The sequence below is a fragment of the Lynx canadensis genome, chromosome B1 (assembly GCF_007474595.2).
Source record: "Lynx canadensis isolate LIC74 chromosome B1, mLynCan4.pri.v2, whole genome shotgun sequence".
NCBI classification, from domain to species: Eukaryota; Metazoa; Chordata; class Mammalia; order Carnivora; family Felidae; genus Lynx; species Lynx canadensis.
In genome coordinates, this window is record NC_044306.2 from 164,499,924 (window position 1) to 164,526,594 (window position 26,671).

Genomic DNA, 26,671 nt, shown 5'->3' on the forward strand with positions numbered 1-26,671 from the left:
GTGATCTGTTTTGCACAATGGCAAAGCTTTAGCTACGCATTCTCACCACCAGATGGTATTGTCCTATAAACTGAAACGTTAGCTTTGCCTATTTCTGCTGGTTGTACCTCCCCTGCATTGAGCACAGACATGACAAGCAGCAGACTCCGGCAAGGTAGACCGAGACAGGACCCCAGGAGAAGGGGCGTGGATACACGCTTGTTTAACCTAACTGGAGGTAGGTTACAGTGACAACAGGGACAGATGAAACGAAAGCAGAGTACTTCAGAAACCGTCCAAAGGGCAGTTAGGAAAATGTAAAACAACACAAGGAGGGACTGCCTATTTATGGGCTGCAAGATTTAAAAATATTTGTATTGTTTTTGCATTATGAAAAAACAAATTTTGTGCGATAGTTTTGATGAAAGGTGGAAGTTCTGCCTAGTTTTGAGTGAATTTTTTTTTAAAGGATGAGAATGTTACAGTGCTAAACTTGACAGAAAAGAAACCATTGAAATGCTGATAATTTTAGTAGTCTTTTAAGAAGTGTTGAGGAGGCAAAGACTACAAATTATGCCATACAAAGATAACCCTGTAACTCTGTTTTGGATTGCTAACCTGAGTTTCAGTTAATTCAGTTTGTAATAACTATTAATGATCTCTGTTTACAATAAAGACTCTAAATTGTTTGCTGTTGATTTTTTTAATGGTTTAAATTAAGGTTCCTACTTAATTGTTCAAACATGATGGATTTAATTATAGCTTGATAATACTTAAATACATTGGTATTTGTATAATCTCTCTGGAATCCCGGAGCTTACAGTTCGAAGCTGTCCAGTTCCTGTCTGGACAGTCCTACCCTCTGTGCATTGCAGAATGTCTCTCAAGTGGCTCCTCCCTCAGTGTTCCAGGGGAATATGTGTCCTGTCACTGTGGCAAGAGGCCAGAGCCTGGATGAAAGGACGAAGGTTTGCCACGGGGTGGGCAGACAGGCTCCAAAGGCAGATGGGTGGAGCCTCAAAGGCTCAGGTCTAAATCCCCACCTGGCTAGATCCAGATAGAAGACTGTTGGCACACTACCTAAGAACCACAAGGTATGCCTTAGAAACTGTTAACCGTTGTTGCCTTCCTCCTACAACTACCTTCTGCTTTTGTCTTCTAATTGTTTTCACTTCTTTCTTTAAGAATTGCCTCTTTGGTTTCTGTTGTACTTTGCTTCTTCTACTGTCTTCTCCCTCTCTCACCCTCTGACACACACACACCCAGTATCTCTAACTGCTTCCTCATACTTAGCCTTGAATGTGTCCATTTAAAGACTGACATTTTACCTAATTGTGTTCAGTTGCGTCGGAAAGTTTTTCTGGAGTTCACTGTGGTTCCTTACCTAATACATAGAAGTTTGTATGTAGTATATATAATTTTTCTTTACAAATTAGCATCTTTCACTTTAAGACCTAAAATTATCCTTATCTAGCTTTTTTTTGAATTCAAATCTGTTAGTATATAAATCTCTTCAACTTTGAAAGAACCAGGTCAATGAAAATCTAACTTACGCCCCCATAACTATTTTTCAGTCACATGTTTCTCAAGTAATGTGCCTGTGAATAATGACTAAATTTTTTTATTGTTCATATTGTTACATTAACTTGGTATACAATTGTATTTACAATGACTGCAGCTTTGAATACAGAAACAAACATCTTTCTGGCTGTACAGATTAATTCAAGTTCTGGTATTGTCTGAGAGGCACGTTATAAAAATAAATCACTCCTCCATGCTGTAGGGCACCTTTACGCTTCGTGGCCATGTGTACCTGGATATAGGTGCCCTTCAAAAGTAGGAGAATTGACCTTGTATAAAACTAAAGTGTAAAAGTTACATGTTAAATTTCACTCCATGCACTTACTCATCCAAACAACATAGTGGCAGATGACAGACTATTGAAAATATAAAACTTGGGGGACAGCAGGGAGAGATTTATATATGTAGTTCTTCTAGTCCTTAAAAAAAATCAAGCAAGAGTTTCTTTTGTGAATTGAGAGAGGGAGAGAGAGAGAAAGAAACATGGCCCTTCTGGGAGCATACAGTCTTTTGAGGAGTTTACTATCCCATTTTCTTTAAAATATTTTTGTGCATACATTTGGCCATTGTAATTTGTAGAGGCTTATTTTGAAATTTTCAGTTTCTTCTCAATCTTTGGTGAAAAAGATACGTACGTTTCTGTATCTTATTACATCTTCGTGGTTCTGATGCAGAACATCCTTTTTATAACCCATTTTGTTTATGTTGCATCTCAATAATTTCAAAAGAATTTGAAAAGTTATAACAAATTTAATGCTAAAAAATCAAGAGTCTATGTGGATCCTGAGAAACTTAACAGAAGACCATGGGGAGGGGAAGGGGGAAAAATAGTTACAAACAGAGGGAGGCAAACCATAAGAGACTCTTAACTGAGAATAAACTGAGGGTTGATAGGTGGGAGGGAGGGGAAAGTGGGTGATAGGTATTGAGGAAGACACCTGTTGGGATGAACACTGGGTGTTGTATGGAAACCAGCTTGACAATAAATTTCATATCAAAAAAATAAAAAATCAAGAGTCTCCTTTGTGAGTTGAACTTTCCATCCATACAGTTCACAGTTTAGTGTAACCAGATGGCTTGTTACTCACATAATAAACCACATAGCTGATTACAGGTTGTAGATAAGCGTAATAGACTTTGCTCAGTACTAATGACCAAGAAGAAAACAGAAGTCTTTAATCTTGGTAGGTTTCCCTCCGAAGAAAACCGCAGGCTGAATGTTCCTGGAAAAGCAGACACAGAGGTGAGGCCCAAGTGAATATGTATTTTCTGAAAAATCAGGGGAGTTCTTACTTTAAGATGTCACATAAATGTAATTGTAGACTATAACTGTAACATGTTTTTAGCTGTCTTTTTAATGCCCCAATTTCTAAGAAATCCTACACTTAAATTGGCAAGCAAGGCAAGATAATTTTCCTAAATCTTAAATTGAAAATTGAATTTTCTGTTTATTCACTGTTAATTTTTACATACGTTATTTTGAGTAAGTCAATTCATTTTCCTTTCTCTAGGCATTATGAAAAACCTGCATTTCAGAGCCATAACAATGCTAATAGGTCTTTATTTTACTGGAACAATGACAAACCCATCAAGGAAAAGCAGTATTTCATTCAATTCTGAGTGCCAACGGAAGGGATATATTCTGACAAATTGTTCTTTTACTGGAGTGCATGATACACCTGTGGACAGACCACAGACAGCAGCCACAGGGGATACAAGTGCCCATTTCTTTAGGGCTCTCTTACAGTCCCCCATGAAAAAAGGAGACGGCAATATAAAACATCTGGACCTCAGTAACAATCTCTTTTCAAAAATAACCTTAAGCCCCCTTGCACACTTCCATGCTTTGGAAATACTAAACCTCAGCAACAGTTCCCTCTGCTCCGTCTGGTTGGATCTACCCAGTCCTAAGTCACCACGGCAGAAACGCCGCAGACGCAGCTTGAGACGTGGGCTTGCATTTCTACAGCTGTTAATTCTTCGAAGAAACAAACTCCGTGACATTCCCAAGGGTAAGTACAATTTTAAAAGATGGACTAGCCCAAGAAACAATGAGTATGTGGAGAGTTCATGTTTTATGCCCATTGGAATTCCATGGTGGTTTTCAGATTTGAGGAAATAGCTGAAAGTAAACCAATTTTATCAGAACAAATAAATGAGTTCCTTAGTGGAATTTCAAGTTATAATATGTGGAATTCATAGTCAATGCAATTTAATCTCCCATTATTATAACTTACAGTAATGTGATGTAGATTTGTCGAGAGATACTAGGAACTATTTAAGTGCTAAATAATCAGGTTTTTAAATTACTTTATCATATACATGTTACTTAATATAGAAAAGCACTAAGGAATAACTAGTTCATATACTTTCAATATTTAGCACAATTCAAATTAAGTATGTTGCCATATTTATAATTTTTCTTTTCTTAGAATACATTTTCTGCTTGTCTAGTTGCCCTTCAAATGTAGACTAGAAATATGCTGATGTTATATAATCAATATGGAAACTTTCTGATTCAGATCAAAATCAGAATTCTTCATCCTGGTTTCTAACAGGATACTCCACATATCCTGCTGTTATAATAAATTTTCATCCATTCTGACATTCAGTATGTCAGGAATCTCTTTAAGGAATCACCAATGTTTTAATAAGAAAATGTGTCAGATTCATAATCCCTAGCTTCCTTTGCCATTTTTTATATTCAAGAGTGCTAAAACAATTTCCTTTCCTTGTTTGTTTTTAGGCTTGGTCACTGTTTGCTAAGTACTTACTTTATATGAGACACTATACTAAAAAAGAAAGTGTAAGGATACTGTCATTTTTTTCCTCCATCCCAAATTGTGCATATTTAATTTTTCTTATTTTAAGTTCTTTCATATTTTCATTGATTTGCTCTTTCTCCAGCTTCTGGTCTGTTTTAAGCATCATTTTGAAAATAATAGCCTGGCAAGTGAAGGAATGATTATCCCAGGCACCATATCAACAGAATTGTGTAAGAAGGGGGAGGAGTCTCCTTTCCCTAAGCTTTTCCATAAAAGCAATTTGCAGGATTTTCAGTGTAAAGTATAAACTAATTGCACCTTATTTTATAATTTTTTGTATTATTATTTTTAAAAAACCTATTATTTGTAGAGCATTAGGAATTAAAAATTTTTTTAACTGAAGACCCTCATGTAACACAGTTGATCCTTGAACAGTGCAGTTTGAAGTATGCAGGCCCACATATACATGGATTTTTTAAATATATAAATACAGTAGAGTACTGTATATCTTTTCTTTTTTATGGCTTTCTTAACAATGTTTTCTTTTCTCAATATTACTTTATTGTAGGAATATAGTATATAATACATATAACATACAAAATATTATTTGACTTAAAAAAAAATTTTTTTTAATGTTTTATTTATTTTTGAGACCGAGAGAGAGACAGAGTGTGAGTGGGGAGGGGCAGAGAGAGAGGGAAACACAGAATCCGAAGCAGGCTCCAGGCTCTGAGCTGTCAGCACAGAGCCCGACGCGGTGCTTGAACCCACGAACTGTGAGATCACGACCTGAGCTGAAGTCTGATGCTTAACCGACGAGCCACCCAGGCACCCCTATTTGACTTTCTTTTATGGGTAAGGCTTCCAGTCAATGACAGGCTTTTAGTAGTTTGGGGGGAGTCAAAGTTATATATAAACTTTTTACTGTGCTGGGGGTCAACACCCCTAAATCCTGTATAGTTCAAGGACCAACTGTATATATTAAGGTTTTTCTTTATGTGTATGTAGATATTTTGCTTTCAAAGTTGGATCATACTTTGCATAATATTTAATAATTCATATTTTCATATCACAGTATATTTTGAACATCTTTATATAATTAAGGAATCTCAAAAATAATATTTTAAATAACTGAATAGCTTTTATATGTACATATGTTATAATTGGATTGATCAAACAATATTTAGACTATTTCCATTTTGCTTGCTATAACTCTTTGATGATCATCATTATAGCTACACATATCCATATGATATAGCATATTTTTTAACTAGTATGGTATATGTGAATTTCAACCCCACAAATTCAATTGTACTAACCTTCTATGGTCTATAAGTCAACATAATTTCTGATTCTGAGCCCCCATTCAGTTGAGGGTGGGATATAGAAATACTTGAACTTGACATCAGTCTTTCATGGGCTTTCCTCTGCCTTTCTCCAAATTTGTACCACAGCTCTATCTAGAATCTTCTACTCAGACAAGGCATCAAAGTATCTGTGTGTGTGTTTGTGCATATGTGTGTGTGTGTGCATGAGTGTGTATGTGTGTGTGTGTTTGTGTGTATCCCTTACTCCTGTCAGGCAGAGAACATTACTTTAAAATTTTTCAGTTTGGAGAAGTTTCTTCCCACTTTTTATTTTTTTTAAACCCTCTGTCTAGGGGCACCTGGGTGGCTCAGTCGGTTGAACGTCCAATTCTTGATTTCAGTTCAGGTCATGACCTCACAGTTTGTGAGTTCAAGCCCTGCATCAGGCTCTGCACTGACAGCATGGAGCCTGCTTGGGATTCTCTGTCCCTCTCTCTGCCCCTCCCCCACTCTCACTCTCTCTCAAAATAAATAAATAAATAGACTTAAAAAACACACACACACTCAACAACCTCTATCTAGATCTAGAAATTCTTTTCCTCTAAAGGTTTAGGCCTTTAGAAAACAAAAACCAGAAAGACTTGTAGACTCCTCTGCTTTCTGCCCCCCACTGTGACTCCTTGGGGTCAGAACCTACCTTCTGCTTGAATGAGGAGAAATGGAAAGAGAGAAATAGAGATGAAAGATTAATATCTCAAAATATTACCCCACCACTGAACATGTCTCCTTAAGGCAGACAAATTCCCCAGAGCTAATTAGAGGTTGGAGGGAATACAATTCCATTTAGGACCTAACACCCCTGTAAGATGCACATACAGCCCCATCTTCGTTTTCCAAGTTCAATTTCTGCCTCCCAAAATACCAGGAAAAATATTAAACTTGCAAAGGAGGGAAAAATGTGAAATGAGCAAATCCTGTATCTGAGTTTCTATTAGAAGTCTAGCAAATGCAACCATAGAGAGATTAATGAAACCAATAGATGATGGAAGACCAATGTAAGCCCTGAATCTAATTGGATATAATTCAGAGTTCTTTTATCCATAGCATTGTGTGATTTGAATTATTTTCCCATAATCATCATACATTTCAGTTGAGTCCCCTGTAACATCCTTTTGCTGTTCTGGGATTCTGTAACTGTGGTTTACTGACTCTGATTTTGAAATCCTATCTTGGGGAGAAAAAGCTGGTAAATGAGAGGTGCTTCCTAGAGTACCATTCGATTTCTGACCTCCCCTTTTTTTTTTATTCCTTTGTTTAACCCTGTTTAAAGGTAACATTAGGGGGTGCCTGGCTGACTCAGTAGAGCATGCTGCTCTTGATCCTGGGGTTGTAAGTTTGAGCCCTACGTTAAAAAAAAAACAAACTTTTTTTAAAGGTAACATCTGGATAATGTAATCTACTCATAGAATTGTTGTGAGGATTATTAAAGGAAAAAATGTATTTCCAGAACCTAACTTAACATGGTATTTGGCATAATAAATGGTAGCTATTAAAGTGTGTGAAAAGTACTTTGTATACTTGTAAAGTGCTTTGCAAATATTAGTTATTTTTACTCTCTTGGCACAAGTTGAGAATAGCAGTCTATTTAGAAACAAATTGTAATTATAAATTCCGTTTTGTCTAAATCTCAAGCTATCTTTTGAAATGTTAAATAACTATTGTAGTAGATGGAACCCCTAGCCCACTATAATTCACAAGCAGAGAATCATTTGTGTTTAACTATTTATATAAGTGCTTGCACTCATCTAAAATAATAATAAATTAGAGGTTCTCAGAAAGTAGCAATCAAGCAACTGGCCTGTAACACATGTGTACTTTTATAAATCATGCCTCACGACTTAAAATGGTGACAGTTTATAGAACCAATGAAAAGTTGCTTTCAGGAAAGCCCACCTTTGGACACTGACTAACCCAGTGTCAACTGATCGCCTATCTTCAGAATCACATGTGACGTCACCCACAAGCTTCATGTTGGGAAAAACACCCAGAGGAGGTGCCAGCCGATGCAATTTACAGAACAGTAGCTAGCCGTGACTTTAACCTTACTAATGATGCCACCTTCCTCCTATATTTTTGGAATACAGCATTAATAACAGAAAAATCAGTTTTAAAACATTTACAACAGTGGAATCAATCTCCAGTTATACTATCCCACCTTCATCACGTGACTGGAATGCCTGGAAATGTCTAAGGGCCAACATCTTACTGGGATTCCAATTAGGTTGACAGACCAGATTTGACAGCCTGACATTAACACACTAAAAATTTGTTTGGTAAAAACAGAAGTATGTTGTATTCTTGTAAATTTTTTTAAATGTTTGTTTAGTTTTGAGAGACAGAGAGAGCCTGACTGGGAGAAGGGCAGAGAGAGAGGAAGACACAGAATCCGAAGCAGGCTCCAGACTGAGCTGTCAGCACAAATCCTGACAAGGGGCTCGAACTCATGAATCATGAGATCGTAACCTGAGCTGAAGTCAGATGCTTAACCTACTGAGCCACCCAAGCAACCCTAGTACTCTTTTAATTTTTAGGGAATTGAATATTGCCTGCTGATTGTTATTGGATTATGGAAATACCAACAAGCTGTATTCTCAAAACGAAGTCGGGTTCTAAAATAACAAAATGAAATGTATCTCATTAAGCTAAGAGGGCAAGGTCTTTGGCTCATGTATATAAAATAGACCACATTGAGGGCTGACCTTATAAATCAATACCTGTCTAGGACCATTCCAGACTCTTCCAATTCTTAATACTCTTTGAACTCGAAACAATAACCCCTGAATATCATTGTTTTACATTATCAGGTTATCACTCTTAGGAGAGCATTTAAGAAGTTGATAGTCCAAAGGAATGTTTCTAAGGCAATTTAATGTCTGGGCATACCTTCTGTGGTCTTGCTTCTAATAGACACTGAAATAATTTCTTGGAAATAATAAAACACCTCTGGCTTCTTAAATGCAAAGGCTAATCAGATTCCTGGCTCCCATGGCTTATGTGATCATCAGAAAGCAGTTCAATAAATAATTCCATCCCCACAAAAGTGCCTCCATATTTTCTTCCCAGTGTTTGACTCTAGCCTCCTGAAACATGGAATCTACCCTCTGATGTCCAAGCCCCAGCCATGAATGTACTTCTCAGCCTCTTTCATTCACCTGAGCATCCCCTCAACATTGATTCACATGCTAAATTTTTAAAAGAACATATTTTCCCCCATCGAGAAACACAGACAAGTATCTTGTTTTTTTAATATAATTTATTGTCAAATTGGCTTACATACAACACCTAGTGCTCATCCCAACAAATGCCCTCCTCAATGCCCATCACCTACTTTCCCCTCTTCCCCACCCCCATCAACCCTCAGTTTGCTCTCTGTATTTAAGGGTCTCTTTTTTTTTTTTTTTAATTTTTTTTTTAAACGTTTATTTATTTTTGGGACAGAGAGAGACAGAGCATGAACGGGGGAGGGGCAGAGAGAGAGGGAGACACAGAATCGGAAACAGGCTCCAGGCTCTGAGCCATCAGCCCAGAGCCTGACGCGGGGCTTGAACTCACGGACCGTGAGATCGTGACCTGGCTGAAGTCGGACGCTTAACCGACTGCGCCACCCAGGTGCCCCTTTAAGGATCTCTTATGGTTTGCCTCCCTCTCTGTAACTATTTTCCCCCTTCCCTTCCCCCATGGTCTTTTGTCAAGTTTCTCAAGATCCACATATGAGTGAAAACATATGATATCTATCTTTTGCTGACTGACTTATTTCACTCAGCATAATACCCTCCAGGTCCATCCGTGTTGCTGCAAATGGCATGATTTCATTCTTTCTCATTGCCAAGTAGTATTTCATTGTATATATAAGCCACACCTTTATCCATTCATCAGTTGATGGACATTTTAGGCTCTTTCCATAATTTCACAGCCAAGTATCTTGGAGTTTACTCAAATTTCCCAACTCTGTCTTGGGAGAACCTAAACAAAGTCATTTATAGGACCCACACTAGTTCTTTCCATAAAATTAAACCTTAATTCTCTAAAATTGGAAGTAGGTGGAAATTCTTCACATAGGAGGCATAACTGAACTCAACAGTCTTAATTCCCATCTACAGTTTTCCTTCCTCTTGGGGATCTTAGCTTGATATTATGAAGGGAATCAAATAAGGGGGTATCCTCGTAACTCTCTGCCTTCAAAATCCCCACCCCCCCTTATGCTTAGGATGTTCTGGTCCCACCCTTCTTATTTACTCTTATACTCTTCTATGCTTCTATACTTCTTGGATTAATTAACATAAGTATTAGACTTCTGTTAATTGACCTTAAACAAGTCACTTAAGCTATGAAAAACTGCCCGGTTCTTATTTTTAAGTGAAGATAATGGCATATACAGGGAGTATGCGAGGGTGGGAGATGGTGTTTGTAAATACTTGAACACACAGAGTGATGGTGTATGTAAAACATTTCTCAGTCCCTGGGACACAATAGGTGCTCAAAAATGGCAGTACTCCTCTAGTGCCTTTTGATCACCTTGAGGCTCTAATTCTGTTTCCCATCCCAGTCTTTGCTATGATGGTCACTTCTGTGATTTGAGGCACAATGGGTAACTGAAGGTGATTTCCCTTCTCATTCTGCAAAAGTTCAGAGTTTATATGAAGTTCAGAGCACTCATCAACAATCTTGTCCCCACTGCTCAGGCTTCTGTAAGTCTAGGCATTGTTGGAGCCTCCTGCTTCTCCGTGTTCTGAGCGCTCTTTTGATCCGTCCTCTGACTTTCTGAACCACCCTGATCTGCGAGACCATCACCACTATCAAGATAAGGAATTATCCATCACACCCAAAAGTTTCCTTGTGTCTCTTCGTAATCTATCTTTCCTACCCATCCTCTCTCCTCTGCCCAAGTAGCCACTGATCCCCTTTCTCACACTATAGATTTGTTTACATTTTGTAGAATTTTATATTAATGCAATCCTATGATATGTACTTTTATTTTGGGTATAGCTTCTTGCATTCAGCATAATTATTTTGAGATTCATCCATGGTATTGTATGTATTAAAAGTTCATTCCTTTTCAGTGACAGTATTCCATTGTGTGGATATGCGTTTACCGGTCAGTGGACACTTAGGCTATCTTTGTTAGCTATTATAAATAAAGCTGCTAGCTAAAGGGTTGGAGAAAGATAAAGCATTAGATAAACACTAGTCAAAAGAAAAGTAGAGGAGGTACATTAATTTTAGACAAAGGAGACTTGAGCATAAGGAAAATTATCAGGGATCAGGGATCCCCTTTAAAGGGGATAAAGGGGCCAATTCTTGAAGAAGACATAATAACTTTAAACATGAATGCACCTAACAGAGAATCAAATATGTGAGGAAAAAACTGACAACTGAAAAGAAAAATAGACAAATCTGCTGTAGCTGGAGACTTCCAACACTCGCCTGTCAATTGATAGATTAAGCAGGCAAGTAATCAATAAGGATGCAGTTGACTTGAATATCAACACCAATCAACTTGATCTAATTGACATGTATACAATACTCCCTCCAACAACAGTAGAATACACATTTTTTTCAAGCTTCTACGAAACATTTACCAAGACAGACCATATTCTGGTCCATAAAACCCATCGTAACAAACTTGAATAAACAGAAATCATGCTTCCTAAACTCCACATATAAGTGAAATCATATGGTATTTGTCTTTCTCTGACTGATTTTGCTTAGCATAATACACTCTAGTTCCATCCATGTCATTGAAAATGGCAAGATTTCATTCTTTTTGATGTCTGAATAATAGTCCATTGTGTGTGTGTGTGTGTGTGTGTATATAGTGTTACTCTATATAGAGTGTGTTTGTGTATGTGTATACTTTGCAAAGTATACTCTCAGATTACAATGGAATTAAACTGGAAATCAGTAACAGAAAGCTGCAAAACCCTCAAATCTCTGGAAACTAAACAACACATTTCTAGATAAGACATGTATCACAGAAGAAGTCTCAAGAAGGATTTGAAAATATTTTAAGCTACGTGAAATGAAAATGCACTTATCAAAATATGTGGGATGTGGCAAAAGCAGTGGCTAGAGGGAAATGTGTAGCATTAAAACCACCCATTGGAAGAAAAGTCTAAAATCAATAATGTAACTTTCCATCTAGGGAAATTAAAGAAATGAGATCAATGTAAACCTAAAGCAAGCAGAAGAAAAGAAATAATAGAAATTGCAGCAGAAATCAATGAAATTTATAACAGGTAAAATCCACAAAACCAAAATGTGTTTCTTTGAAAGGATAAATAAAATTGATAATCCTCTAGCCAAGCTAACCAAGAAAAAAAATAAGACACAAATGGCCAGTCTCAGAGATAAAAGAGGGAGCATCACTACTGTTTCTATTGACGTTAAAAGAATAACGAAACAAAGTCTTTGTGGCCAATATATGCTTTCATTTCTCTTGGGAAAATAACCTAGGCATAGAATGGTTGAGTTGGATGTTAAGTAGATGTTTAACTTTTGAAGAAATTGCCAGTGTTGTGTGAAGTCACAGTGTCATTTTAAATTCCCACTAGCATTATGTAAGAATTTCAGTTGTCCTACATCCGTACCCACACCAAGTATGGTCAATCTTTTTAATTTCAGCCATACTAATTGATGTATAGTGGTGTATCATTGTGGTTTTAATTTGGATTTCCCTAATGACCAATGGCATTAGATATCCTTCTGTACGCTTGTCATCTGTAGATCTTTGATGATGTCTAGAAATCTTTGGCCAATATCTAAATTTTTTATAACTATTAAGCTTTTAGTGTTCTTTATATATACTGGATATAAGACTTTTCACAGATACGTGATTTGCAAATATCTTCTCCCGGTCTGTGGCTTGAGTATTTATTATTTTAACAATGTCTTTCAAAGAGCAGAATTTTTAATTTGGGGGAAGTACAGTTCATCTGTTAGCATATAAATTGTGTTTTGGTGTCATATCTAAGATATCTTTGCCTAATCCAAAGTCACAAAGATATTTCCCCTATATTTTCTTCTAGAAGTTTTATAACTTTACTTTTTTACATTTTAAGTTTATGATCTATTTACACGTAGGTTTAAATATAGGTTTCACAGCTAGGTTTATGATAGTTTTAAAATAGTCTGGGTTAATTTTTGTACATAGTATGAATAGCATATAGAAGTTTTAAAGATATGCAATTATTCCAGCGCCATTTGCAGGAAAGACTATTTTTTCCATCCTTTAACATGTATCCTATTCATGTTTTCATAGTTAAAGTGGGTTTCTTGTAGGAATTATACAGTTGACCCTTGAATTTTTATCCAAACGGAGTATCTCCGCCTTTTAATTGGTGTTTTTAGACTATTATTTATATCTCTCATATTGATATTTTTTTTCCATTTGTTCCTTCTATTCTTAGTTCCCCCTTTTCCCTTTGCCTATTTTGCATTAATGGTGTATTTTTGAAATTAATCCTCTTTATCTCCTTTCTAGCCATAATTCTTTGCTGTTGCTGTGCTGTTTTAGGGGTTGCTTTGGGGTTTTTGATATACATCCTAATATCACAGTCTGTTTTTTATGTGGTATTATACCACTTGCCTATAACACAAGAAACTTACAACAGTATTCTTCCATTTTATTTCCCCTGATCTTTGTGCTAGTATTGCCATCCATTTTGCCACTACATATGTTATACTATTTTTTCTTTAAACATGGGCCTGCCCGTGTCTTTTTTTTTTTTCTTATGAAATGTCCATGGTTAAACAGTAATGGTTACGAGATCTGAGTTTCAATCCGAGCTCCACAGCTCCACCTACTATGACATTGGGCAAGTTCCTAACTTCACTGCGCCTAGGTTTTGTCATTACAAGACGGTAACAGCTCCCAGGGCTTGATGAGGCTCAAAAGGGCATGTTTGTGACATGCTTAGGGCATAAAGAGAGTATACAATTACATAGGAGTTTTACAATGATTTCTTCCCTCCACTGAACTCCTAGGGTACACGTTCAATTCAGTTAAGCACTGAGTCACTATAGGGAACTATGGGCTCACATCCATATATAGGCCAGGTAAGTGTCATGACAATGTTAAGGAAACTATAGTTGCTTTCATATTGGTGTCTTATGTTGCATTTTTTTTTCTCGCAGACCCATATGTTTGTAAATGAAAATGTGTAGGAATATTCTTCACTCCACGAAGAAACATATTTTTTTCCAGGGGTTATACTCAAAATACTTAACAACTGGACTGTAGCCTGGGCTTTCCAGTTGCATGCCTCCTGGCCATCGTGATGGAGCAGAGTCCTGCTCTGGTGGGGGGTGGACATTGCGGGGGAGGGGACTCACTGAGGTGCCTAGGGTCATGTGGCATCACAGGAGAGCTCCGCAATCATTATTTACAAACCAATATGGAAGCACTTCTTACTAGCATCTGCCAGCTGAATATCAGCCTTGGTTCTCTCCCATTTGTTTTGTTTTTTTTTTTTTAACAGGCAGCTTCTTGGCCTATCCTTTGTTTTCCCGGTTTTAATAGAGGCGTGAGTACAAAGAAATCATCTTCTGTAAGTGTCTGCCCCATCTAAAGCAGGCAGCCCTCATTTGGCTCTCACCACTGTCTTGTGCCGGTTGGAACTTCAGCTTTTTCAAGAGAAGCTAGAAATGCAAATTTTTGTATTGCATCTTTATTGTTAGTTCAATAATTTTTAAATCTCTGAGAAGGTCAAACACCGTAACCTCTGGCTTATTGAATACATATTATATTCCAGGCATGGCAGGAGTTCACAAAGATGTGAATTCTGCCCTGAAGGGACTGGTCACCTAATGGAGAGGCTGACAGACAAATAACAGTTAGTTTTATAGTAGGGTGGTGAGGATGTAGCTGCCTGTATAACTGGTAACTTTTTCTTGTATGTCTTATCACTCAGTCAGACACAAGGGCTCTATGCTCTATTTGTCCTCAGCACTATGTGCCTTGCTCTTAATGTTTTGATTGAGCTGTCCTCCTGATCTCTTATTTCACCTGTATGGCTGATGTGAACATACGATAACATGGATGGACAGCTGTTTGAAGTAGGTCATCCTCTCTCTGCATGGTCAGTCTGATTACGAGGTCCTTGCAGACAGTACAGAGGAACAAACCCTTCTGGAATCGAACCAGCCTGCTCTATTAGGTAGTAGTTGGTTAAAGACTCAAAGTACATGTGAGAACAGAGTGGAAGGAAACGTAAAAATGCAGGGCTGCCTTATGAGACTCAGACGAGTAATCAAATTTGGAAGTCTGCGATGACAGGCACCTCCTTCTCCGCCTTTATTTTCTGGGCCAAATGGGCCTCCTGGTTACTCTCTGGAGTCAAGTGAAATACAAAGACAGAGACCAAAACCCAGTTAGATTATTTTGTCAGAAAACAAAATCTAGCTACAACTTACTACCTATGAAACATACATGAATGCCTAGTAATGTTCATAGTATCAACAATACTTCTGGAGTGTTCCTAGTACTGATCGTTTGGTTCATCTCCTTCCCGGGCTTTTTCTCTGCTTGCTCAGAACATATGTATCTGGTTTGCATGTGGCTTTTTCCCCAAGAACGTTGGAATCCTACTCTCTGCTGTTCTGCAACTTGACCTTTCCCCTCCCGCTCCCTCGGTCCCCCCTTCTCTTTCAGACGGAACAGTATGTTGGGGTACAGCTGTACCGTGCTTTGTCCAGCCACCTCTCCACTGAGAACCACGTAGAGCGACTCCACTTTTTCACCATGATAAACAATGCGACAGTAAATATCACCCATTTATATTTTAATTTGCTTTTTATTTTTAACAGGACTGTGGAAACTGAAGTCATTACAGAGTTTGGACCTGTCGTTAAATGGGATATCACAGATAGGTTTGTCTGACTTTCATAACTGCCTACGGCTGGAGAACCTCAACTTAAAGAGCAACAAAATATTCAGAATTCATCCAGGAGCCTTCAAGGACCTCAAGAAGTTACAGGTTATAAAATGACTTTTATAGTATTCCAATATGTAGTAATTCCATATGGGCAATTACATTAGAAGAATATTTCTATTGAAATATTCCCCATGCCCAGGAGTACTGGCTGTTAGTCAAAAAAGATAAGTCTATTTAAGCATCTGACTTCGGCTCAGATCATGATCTCACGGTTTGTGGGTTCGAGCCCCACGTTGGGCTCTGTGCTGACAGCTCGGAGCCTGGAGCCTGTTTCGGATTCTGCATCTCCCTCTCTCTGTTCCTCCTCTGCTCTCACTCTGTCTCTCTCTCTCTCAAAAATAAAGATTAAAAAAATTATTAAAAAAAATTTTTTTTAAAAATCAAATGCCTCAGTCATGGACATGAGTGTTATTCAAACATATTACCCAGCACCAAGAATTGGCACATTATTTTTCTAAATCAAACTAAACCCAGCTCCAAGTTACCACTTACCAGCTGGCAAGAAATTAAATCGGAGTTATAATCGAGGCCCCCTCCCTGAGCTGCAAGGTGGGTCAAAGGTCACTGGGGTCTTGTGCAATCTGGAGCACTTGGGGAGGTTCCCCTGAGCCACGCTGGTCCATGCTGAGATGTCAGCAACCCAGGATGACATGGGGCCCTGAAGGCCTGTGACACTGTTGCTTCCAAACCCAAACTGGGCACTAAATATAAAAATGATAGTAACAACAGCTCATGCTTGTACATTACTTACCACATGCCATGTATTGTTCTGAACGTCAGACCCATCCATCCTGGGGTCTCTACGTCACATTTTGGAGCCAGAACACCTGTCTCTCAGGCACTTTGCAATGAATCTCACTGAAGAACTGACAGCTGGGAGGGGGAAGCATCCCAAAGCCCTGCTCTGGGCCCGGCAGCTTCCGTCCCTTCCCCAAGCACTGTCCTCCACCTCCCTCTTCTCTGGGGGATATTGTAAAATCCTCCCACAGTACTCCCTTTAGAGAGGCCGAGGGGCCTCCGGTGTGACATCTAGCGATGTCTCAGGAAGAGACTTAGTGCCCCGTATCCTCTGTCACACACCCTCACTCTTCATGTAGGCCAGCATCGTTCGAGAGAAACCATTGTGAGCCAGGTATGCAGTTTTAGAGGCTCTAGTCACTAGATTCAGAAAGTGAAAATAAGTAGGTGAATTTCGTTTAGTAATACATATTTTTATTATTTAAAAAAAATTTTTTTTAATGTTTATTTTTGAGAGAGAGAGCGTGAGTGGGGGAGGGGCAGAGAGAGGGAGACACAAAATCCAAAACAGGCTCCAGGCTCTGAGCTGTCAGCACAGCGCCCGACGCGGGGCTCAAACCCACGAACCGCGAGATCATGACCTGAGCCGAAGGCAGACGCTCAACCGACTGAGCCACCCAGGTGCCCCTGGTAAAATATTTTTTAACCCGGTATACCCAAATATTATTTTTTACAAATATAGTTATGTAATCAATATAAAAATTATTAATGAGCTATTTCACAATGTTAAACCCTGGTGTATATTATTCATACCCATATCCCAATTTAGTCACAGGTCAGTGCTCTAAAGCCACATGGGTGGTTAGTGGCCATCAGATTAGACAGCAGCACCATAGCTGATTTTTCCCAATTTTATGAGAAGTGTTATTCAAGTATTGCTGCAAGACAAATTTCCAACTGCCCCCTTTCAACCAGGGTCCCCCAAGTCCCTCCGCTATTGAAGGGAGACCAGTAAAGCGGTGGTGAGGTGAGTGGACCCTGGGGTCAGCTGCCTGAGTTGAAACCGAAGCTCTGCCACTTTGCAGCCCCACAATCTTGGGCAAGTGACCCAATGCCTCTGTGCCTCAGTTTTCTCATTTGAAAAAACAGAGATGACTTCATTCCTTCTTCATAGAATGTTGTGAGAATTAAATGTTTGAATGCACATAAAGTGCTTTGAACAGTATTTGGAATATAGCAAGCTCTTTTTTTTAATGTTTATTTATTTATTTTGAGAGAGAGAGAGGGAAAACCCCAAGCAGTCTCCGCACTGTCAGTGCAGAGCCTGATGCGGGGCTTGATCTCATGAACCACGAGATAGCGACCTGAGCCGAAATCAAGAGTCAGATGCTTGGCCGACTGAGCCACCCAGGCGCCCCAAGTTCTTTATAAACATAGACTACATATAGAAATTCTAAAGTGGCCACGGTATCCCACTAGTTTAACATACAAATCTGCTTGTGCCACTTCTTGTTAGAGCCCCTCCTAAGCTTTCGCAACAAGAGCTTGGCCCCCGCCTGCCTCTCCAGCCTCATTGCAAACCACTCTCCCCTTGCTCACTGCACTCCTTCTATCTTCACACTAAGTCCTCCCCACTTGCTGATCCTTTGGAAGAGCTAACTCTTATGAATCCCTCCAATGTCACTTCCTCAAGGAAGCCTTCCCGGGGCCTCCAGATTGAATTAGTTGCCCGTTTATATACACTTATAATATGCTATGCTTTTTCCTTATTGCATTCAACACAACAGAAATCATCATTTAGTTTTAGGGATGGTTAGTTGTTAATGCCTACATCCCCATAATCCTTACGCCCCTTGAGGACATACGCCATAATCTATTTTGTTTTCTAGTGCTTTGCATATGTCTAATTCATAACACATATTTTAAAACACTTGTCGAGCAAAGGAATGAATAAGTAGATCACCATGAACAGGTGTATTAGTTACCTATTGCTGTGTAACAATTACTACCAATTTAGCAGTCCAGACCCCCACATTATCTCATAACTTGCGGGGTCAGGAAGCCAGGCAGGGTCCCTCGTCCTTTGCTAAGGCTACTTCAAGAGGCTGCAGTCAAGGTGTTGGCCAGGGTTGGAAGCTCACCTGAAGGTCCAGCTGGAGATAAATTCACTTCCAAGCTCATGGGGTTGTTGACAAGACTCAGTTCCTGTGAGCTGTTGAACAATTCCTTCCCGGCTGTCAGCCGAAGCCTGCCCTCAGTTCCGTGCCATGGGGGCCTCTCCATAGAGCAGTTCACAGCGTGGCAACTTGCTTTAGAGCCTGAAGGACAGAGCCTGCCAGCAAGAAAAACATTACAATCTAATATAATGTGATTATGGGAGTGACATCACATTGCTTTTGCCCTATTCTGTTGCTTAGAACCAAGTTACAGGCCCTGCCCACGCTCTAGGGGAGGAGACCACTCAAGGGTGTGAATACCAGGAGGCAGGATCGCTGGGGACCATCTTTGCCACAGTATTGATCAGAGCAGATGAGAAAGTGCTCCCCAATTCACCACAAATAGGTTGCCAAATTGCCTGGGAACCTCGTTTAACACACTGGATACTGATTATAAGTGTATTTGTGTATGTAATTGCCCTATGTCTGTTTTTATCTCCTGTCCATTTTTGCTGTGCTTCAGTAGTGTTCCATAGCTCGCATGCAACAGATGCTACAGGCCAACTAAAAACCAGCCCCAGGAATGTTTTCAATCCTCTGTAATTCTTGCTTCACCTGACCTGCCCAGAATCACACAATTTCTCCTTCTCCATTATCCCTTCTCCGTGTTTGGCAAGAACTCTAAAAACTGGTTTTGGAACTTGATGGATATATTTGGTACCAGAAAGCTGAATATTAAAATAGATGTTTTCTTCTTTTTCAGGAGATGTATTTAATACTTGCACTATGCTATGTGTTTTCCCGTGAGGGCATCTTTCCAGAAGCCAGATAGATTTTTCAAAGCATACAGTCATCATCGTGTTTAGATAGAATGAGATCTATGTAAACTGACATTTCAGATTAGCATTCTGTATCTTTCCCATTCTTCCTAGATGCAGTGATTTGTGGAGCTATATTAGGTGCCTCCCAATCTTTCTGTAACGTACACCCCTTTCAGATGTTGGTGGATGGCTTCTTTCTTTAGCCAAATTGGACTGTTCTGCTTTCATCTTTTCTCAGAAATTACTCCTCCTGAATCATTTGATTCGTTTTCTGTTCTTGCTTCAGTTTTGTTTTCAGTCCCATGATTTGTAATATAATAAGATGCTAGGGTGACACAAATGTAGACAATGCACTAAAAAGAAAGTGACCAGCTGAAAACCATCAGAGGATTTCACTCTGTTGCTGAGGAGGGGTACAGAAGAAAGCTATTGGTCCCAGGCCAGGCCGGGCCAAGCAAAGTGGTTTAATTTTCTCCCTATCCCCCTCCTGGTCTCCTACTTCCTATTTTTGGCAACCCTCCCTTGGGAGTCAAGACTGCTTGGTTACTCAACACTGGAAAGGTTGCCCTCACTACCTAAGTTCAGGGAGAATTCTGCTTCTACCTGTAGTGGTCTTGGTCATGGTGCTCTTGTTTGAATCTGCTCTTCTTAGGAATTTATATAGCCCAAGATATCAGTGCTGTTTTTTTCCCCTGATGTTTAGAAAACAATTGACCTGGATAACATTCAGTCTCTCTGGCTTTCATCCATGGCCCACTTTCCTTTTTTTTTTTTTTTTTTCCTTCCAGCAAGGTTTACATTTTCTCTTTTATGATTTTCTGTTCTTCTAATGACTACCTGCCCCTCCTCAAGCCCCACCTCTGCCTCCCGCTGCCTCCCCCCACCCACCCAGCCCTGCACTCCAGTGCAGTGGGAGATCAGGCTCTGAGAGAGCGTGTTCCAGAGTGGAAGGCACACGGCTGTGGGGCTAGATCAGCTCTCAACTCTGCCATTTCATTCATTCATTCCTTTCTCCATTATTTACTGAGCACCTGCCATGTACCAGGCCCTAGTAGCAGGAGCTAGGTGGTAAGTACTGTGTGACCTAGCCCAATTTCCTCCTCTGAGGAAGCTTTGGAGAGGATTGGAGATAATGCATGTGAAGCACCTGATGGAAGGCCTGGTACACAGCAGCACTCGGTCAATAGTAGCTGGAGCTACACCCAACTGCTCTTCCTGCCATATCGTGTCATGGCCATATCCAACTTCAGCAGATCTGGCTCTGTGTTTCTAGAGCCACCGAATCCTTTTTGTTTTCCAGGTTCCCCTTCATTTCATTTCTTTTTTTTTTTTAATGTTTATTTATTTTGAGAGAGAACACATGGGAGCAGGGGAGGGGCAGAGAGATTGGGAGAGAGGATCCCAAGCAGGCTCTGTGCTCACAGCGTAGAGCCCGACGTGGGGCTCCATCTCACAAACTGTGACATCACGGCCTGAGCCAAAATCAAGAGTCAGACGCTTAACCAACTGAGCCACCCCGGCGTCTCTCCCCTTCATTTCTGATCAAACTAGAAAAATTAGTCATCTTGTGTATACTAGGTATCCATGGATGCAGGGAAATGTACTACTACCCTTGAGATAATAGTTGATGCAAAAGATCTCTCTGCTACTTCTGGTCAATCACAGTTCTGTGTTCTATGCACTCATCATCCAGCATCTTCTGTCACTGTCAAGATCACAGTGCTTCTAGAAATTCTAGACCTGGTATCTAATTCTAGACCTTGATAACAACAGGAAGTCTAAGTTTTATCTAACAGTTCAAATCATAGGAGAGAAGAAAGGGAAAATGATTAGGCATCTAATATAGGTAAGCACAATACTTAAAGCTTTCACATTCATTTAATCCTTACAACAACCCTAGGGGGTAGGTTCCTAAAAAGTGAACAGTTTGCTGAGGCTGATAGAGTTGCTAGGGGCAGAACAGAAATTTAAACCCAGTATTCTCTAACTCTCACATCAGTGCAAAATTCATATTGCCTCCATACCAATGTAAGCAATATCTGTATTGTTTATTTTGTCTCCAAAGTCTTTTATTCACAGACTGTCCTAAATTTGTTCCTTCTCAAGCAGGTTGTAGACCTCAGCAACAATGTTCTCACCACCATCCTGCCAATGATGCTCATTGCCCTAGAATTTCCCCATCTGGACGTGGACTTGGCTGATAATCGATGGCAGTGTGACCATAGTGTGGCAGCCTTCCAAAATTTCATTTCTGAATCCTGGAGGAAAACATGGAATATAATTTGCAGCCAGTCTGTAGGTAAGTCAGTGGTGCCTCTTTTTCCTCAAATGTTCCAGCCGAACTGAAAAAAAAAAAAAAAAAGTCCATGAAAAATTTAGTCTCATTTGAAACGGTGACAGTCTCCCTAAAGCAAAAATGTTGATTATGGCATTAAGTCAGCCACACACTGTGTCACAGAATCATCACTGCTACCTAACTATTTCTCTCACTTCATGAATAATTTTCTTCACAGGGTCAAAGAAACCTAGTTTAAATAGCTCAGAAACAATTAGATTTGGTCAAAAACAGAAATTTCACCAGAAGAGAAAGCCCCAAATGTCGCATTTTTATCCCAATTCTTAACAAATATTTGATCAAAGAACAAACTTTTAAAATGTGAAACATGATTATTTAAAGTGCTTGCCCCTGAAAATAACACTGTATGTTAACTATACCAGAATTAAAATAAAATAAAATACTTCCTAACCCTCTGAAAAGATATTCCTATAGATAAACAAAACATACATATTTCAAAAGTATACTTTGATTTGTTCCCTGACACTTTCCCCAAATGCTAGACCACATTACTAGAGTTGAGCATTCTGAAAACCTTTTTTTGCCATTAACTATCTTGGCTAAAAATCCCAAACCCCTCCTGGTTGTGGGGTGGGAAGTGTTTTTCAGTGAGCCCTGGGCTCTGTTCTGTTCACGGCTGCACCAAAGGACAAGCAAGGCCACGCTTACCAGGTTTAGAAGAAATCCACGAAGACCACAGAGAAGTCTTAACGTTAGCCATGGGAAAGATAATGGTGCACGTGGGCAGAGCCAGGGCGGGCCTTGCAGGGCCCTGATGGAACGTTCTCGGAAATGTGCGGCAGGGGAGGATGCGGAGGAAGGAGGAGCGACGTAGCTGTCCCCTCCAGTCTGGGCAAGTTCTTTCCTCCCCTGGGCAGCAGTCGGGCAAGAAGCCTAAGAAACACCCAGCCTCCTGGGCCTACGAGTAGCAGACCTAAGCCAGACAGCCACGTGCACAAGCGCAGGGAGCCGCAGACATCCTATTGGCATTAGACAATCGCCCGATCCATCAGTAAGGCTGCTTATACGCTTCAGATGTAGTTAGATAGGGCACTGAGGGGGACTCATGCAAGCTTCTGAAGCCACCAGAGCCCTCCTTCAGTGTCCACTCACTGTGCGTTTCCCCCACCCCACTTGCAGGGAACGAGGAGGCCTACCGGTGGACTCCCCAAAGAATTTCCAGGGAGACCCGCCTTCCTCTCGTTACTATGAATCATATGAAAAGCCTCATAGCAGGCAGAGCCGAGCGGCCCCAGGAGGGACCATCCGAGCACTTTTCCACCCCGGGGAGCAAGGACCCTGCCGGCACCCACCCCAGTGAGAAGCGGAGCCGGCTGCGGAGATGGGTCAGGAGCCCCGTAAAGGAGGAGGCTTCCCAGGACCTCACCCTGGCGGTGTGCCTGGCGGTGTTCATCACATTCTTCGTGGCTTTCTGCCTGGGGGCTTTTGCCAGGCCTTTCCTGGACAGACTGTGGCAACAGAGGTGCAGACACAAAAGGCCCAGTTCGGATAACGCGTACTCCAACGAGGGCTTCTGTATCGACATCGAAGCTGCAGGCAACACCCAGGGCCTGAGGACAGACCTGCCCCTCCGTGAGAAGCAGGCCCCTGCAGGCCCTGATGCTGCTGCCCTCCCCGACGGAATTCTTTCTGGCAGCCGGCAGAGCAGGGGACTGTGCGGGGACCACAGTGGCCCTGGGAGTGGAAAGGATGACGTACTTCTGAGTGACAGCGAGGCCCACTCCACTCTCCGAGGACAGACAAACGCCCATCATAAGGAACCAACTCCTGCAGGACAGGATCACATCTACCAGAAAGATGTTTTTGGAGAAATAAATTATGCGACGGTGGCCCGGGAAGATTCTCTCAGCGAGCACTCAGTGGGCGTCCCTGCGGCAGCTGGCAGATTGCTAACTGTCTCTGGATCAATTCATAGTGATTCGGATGAATTCAACGCACCACTCTCACAAGGAATGACAGCTTCTCTCTCTAAAATGCAAACATGTACGAAAGCACAGAGGACTGCAGAGAACGAGAAAAGAGGGGACACCGAATGGTTACCTTCAGAGTTTTCGGAGGAAACGCAAGTGAGCATTTACACGAATCTGCTGGACACACAGCAGCAGAGGCTCACGAGGGCCAGTGCTGAGGAGGGGCTTCCCGCCTGCTCCAGTGAGGTCACACTCGGTGACCCAGGAGAGATGAACCCATCCCCACCAGTCCTTCCTCCGGGATGGGGCCATGACCTGCGTGTCATGCCCGCTAACACGGAACCAGAGCAGAAACATGCTCCTTGTGACCCTCAGTGCGAGCTGGACAGCAACTACGATTCTGATGAAGGGTCTTTATTTACCCTCAGTTCAAGTTCAGATGATGAAAGAAATGTGACCGAAGAAGAGGCACATGGCGAGGAGAGCCACAGGGCCAGCGGGCCCCCAGAGGACAAGGACTCAGGGGTGAGGAAGGACAATGTTACATCATTAGAGGATCCTGAGGCCTACAGCACTTTCCAGAAGATTCTGGGGAAATGTGAGAATCAGGAGGATCATTTTGAAAAACCTCTCATTTTTGGTCCAGACTCTGGTTTATACGAGACTCATCTGGAAAGGGCCTCTAACCCTCATACAGTTGAGGACGCATTGACCTTGCCTGGATCACTGGGCAATAGTCCCCTCAGGGATGAGATCGCAGGCAAGGTCACTTATGATTATGCCACAGCTCTCCAATCTGAGGCAGTAGAGTGGCAGTGCTCACTTAGAGACTTAGAATTTTTCAGTGTAGATGTCTTACCACAAAGACCATCATGTTCTCCTGAAGCTCCCTCAGATTCTGATAAGAGTGACTGTCATGAAAGAGACTCAGATATTTACAAATACGAACCTTGCATTCAGGGGAGAAACACAGCTCAAAATGATACTCCTCTCAAGGTCACTACAGGTGAAAACTTAAGACCCTCACCACAAAATCCTGAAGGGGTCAACATGAATTCCCACCCGATAGACACTGATGCAAATGAGGAGTTGACATGTCCTCTTGAGGACTATGATTCCAGGAAGGTTATAAGCCAAACTCAATTGTTACAGTCCTGTGGTGACGAGCCAGCTCTTCAGTGTGAAAGAGAAGAGAGGGATTATACTGAAAACAGTTCCAGGAGCCAGGGGCCATTGTTACAAGAGCCTCCAAATGAAACCAGTTCAGTAGGAGCACAGGAGCCCTTTGGTGATAGAGACTGGGGTACATATTCACAGGAGAACGTGTCGCAGTCAGAAAAGGAGCACTGTAACGTCTCTACTCAAATGCAGACCCAGAACAACCTGTTGGGAGTTGGCTCTCTGTGTGAGGACCAGCTCTACTACGACAGAGACCAGGACATTTGAAAGTCAAACGGAACTCAAATAACATTTTAGTATAGACCGAAGCACCGGACAGAACGGCTGAACCCATTTTAACAAATTCTGCACAAAGGACATCACAGCTTTTGAGAGGTTGATCATGAAACTACAAAGTTGGGGGGGATTCAGAGTAACTCTAAATTGTTTTTTTTTCCATAAGTTATGTTAAAAGAGGGACCATTTTGTAGACCAAACAGTAAATTAAAAATCAGTCTTCAAGAAGAGAGGTGACATGTTTTGTACAAGGAAAAGATCCTCTGCCATTATCTTCAACTATCTCTTCCTTAGTGTGACTGTCCAATCTGGGCTGTCAGGAGCTGTGGTCTTCTGTTCATTCTCCACTTCTCTGGCATTTTCTCCTTTTCCTTTCTGACACTCCTTCCCCACCTCTGCTTGCCCTCTCAAAGAGCATTCCTCAAGGATATCTTCCCAGTTTTTCTTACACACCACTCTCCTGGGACCCCGCTGTTTCACAACAGATCCATACAGATGGCACCTGCATCTGTACGATGAGGCCCAGCCCCAAGCTTCAGACTCACATTCTCAACCCCAATGGCCCAAATCCACATAGATCATCCTGAGACCTAAAATTCATCATTTTCCTTCACAAACATGGTCTCCCACATTCTCTTTCTTGGTCAATAGCATCACGACATTCACCCAGTAAAGCCAGTTAAAACTTCTGACTTATCTCTGACTCTCTGTCTTTTATTTCCTAGATCTGAGTAGCCTCTAAGCTCTATGCAGTGGGAGTGTATGCAGCGTATGTCTATACAAGGAGACGTTTAAGTGTGGCGTTTTAAGTCTGGATAGGGCGAGGCAGTTTATGTCAAACCAGTATTTGCAGAGAAAGCACCCTGTTTTAACTTAGAGTGTTTATTTAGGGTGATTGGGATCGGAGGTGAGTGAGTTTGGGGAAAGGAACTAACCATCCCTTAATTCACCTGTTGGCATCACCACTAGTCTTATAGGATCTAGCTCCTCAGTGACTCTTAAGTTTGTAATCTCTACCCTCAAAATAAGGCACATCCCGGGGCGCCTGGGTGGCGCAGTCGGCTGAGCGTCCGACTTCAGCCAGGTCACGATCTCGCAGTCCGTGAGTTCGAGCCCCGCGTCGGGCTCTGGGCTGATGGCTCAGAGCCTGGAGCTTGCTTCCGATTCTGTGTCTCCCTCTCTCTCTGCCCCTCCCCCGTTCATGCTCTGTCTCTCTCTGTCCCAAAAAGAAATAAATGTTGAAAAAAAAAATTAAAAAAAAAAAAAAAATAAGGCACATCCCTATCTATCACCTAGATTATTTTAAGGCCTTTTTGTGACCATTGTCCCCACTTACTCCCCCCACTTACTCCCCACTTACTCCATGTCCCCACTTACTCCCCCAAAAGTCTTATGTTCTCTTCATCTCTCCATTACTCAAAAATCTTTGATGAAGGCACCTAGCTGGCTCAGTCAGTACAGCATGAGACTCTTGATCTCAGAGCTGTGAGTTCAAGCCCCACGTTAGGTGTAGAGATTACTAAAACAAAACAAAGAACTTCCCATGCTCCCTTCTGCCTATATAAACACCAAATTCCATAGACACCTCCTAACTTTCCAACTTTATCTGAC

The 26,671-nt window shown here is 41.1% G+C and overlaps 1 protein-coding gene across 1 annotated transcript; it reads left to right on the plus strand.

Annotated features, from left to right (window-relative positions):
* The first annotated feature begins 997 nt into the window (after nucleotides 1–997).
* Nucleotides 998–25,620, plus strand: LRRC66 (leucine rich repeat containing 66). Its single transcript, XM_030314506.1, has 6 exons — nucleotides 998–1,073; nucleotides 2,749–2,803; nucleotides 3,072–3,572; nucleotides 15,497–15,666; nucleotides 21,449–21,638; nucleotides 22,815–25,620. The coding sequence occupies exons 3-6, from the start codon at nucleotides 3,077–3,079 to the stop codon at nucleotides 25,049–25,051; spliced, it is 3,093 nt and encodes a 1,030-aa protein (XP_030170366.1). The 5' UTR covers nucleotides 998–1,073; nucleotides 2,749–2,803; nucleotides 3,072–3,076; the 3' UTR covers nucleotides 25,052–25,620.
* The last annotated feature ends 1,051 nt before the right edge of the window (nucleotides 25,621–26,671 follow it).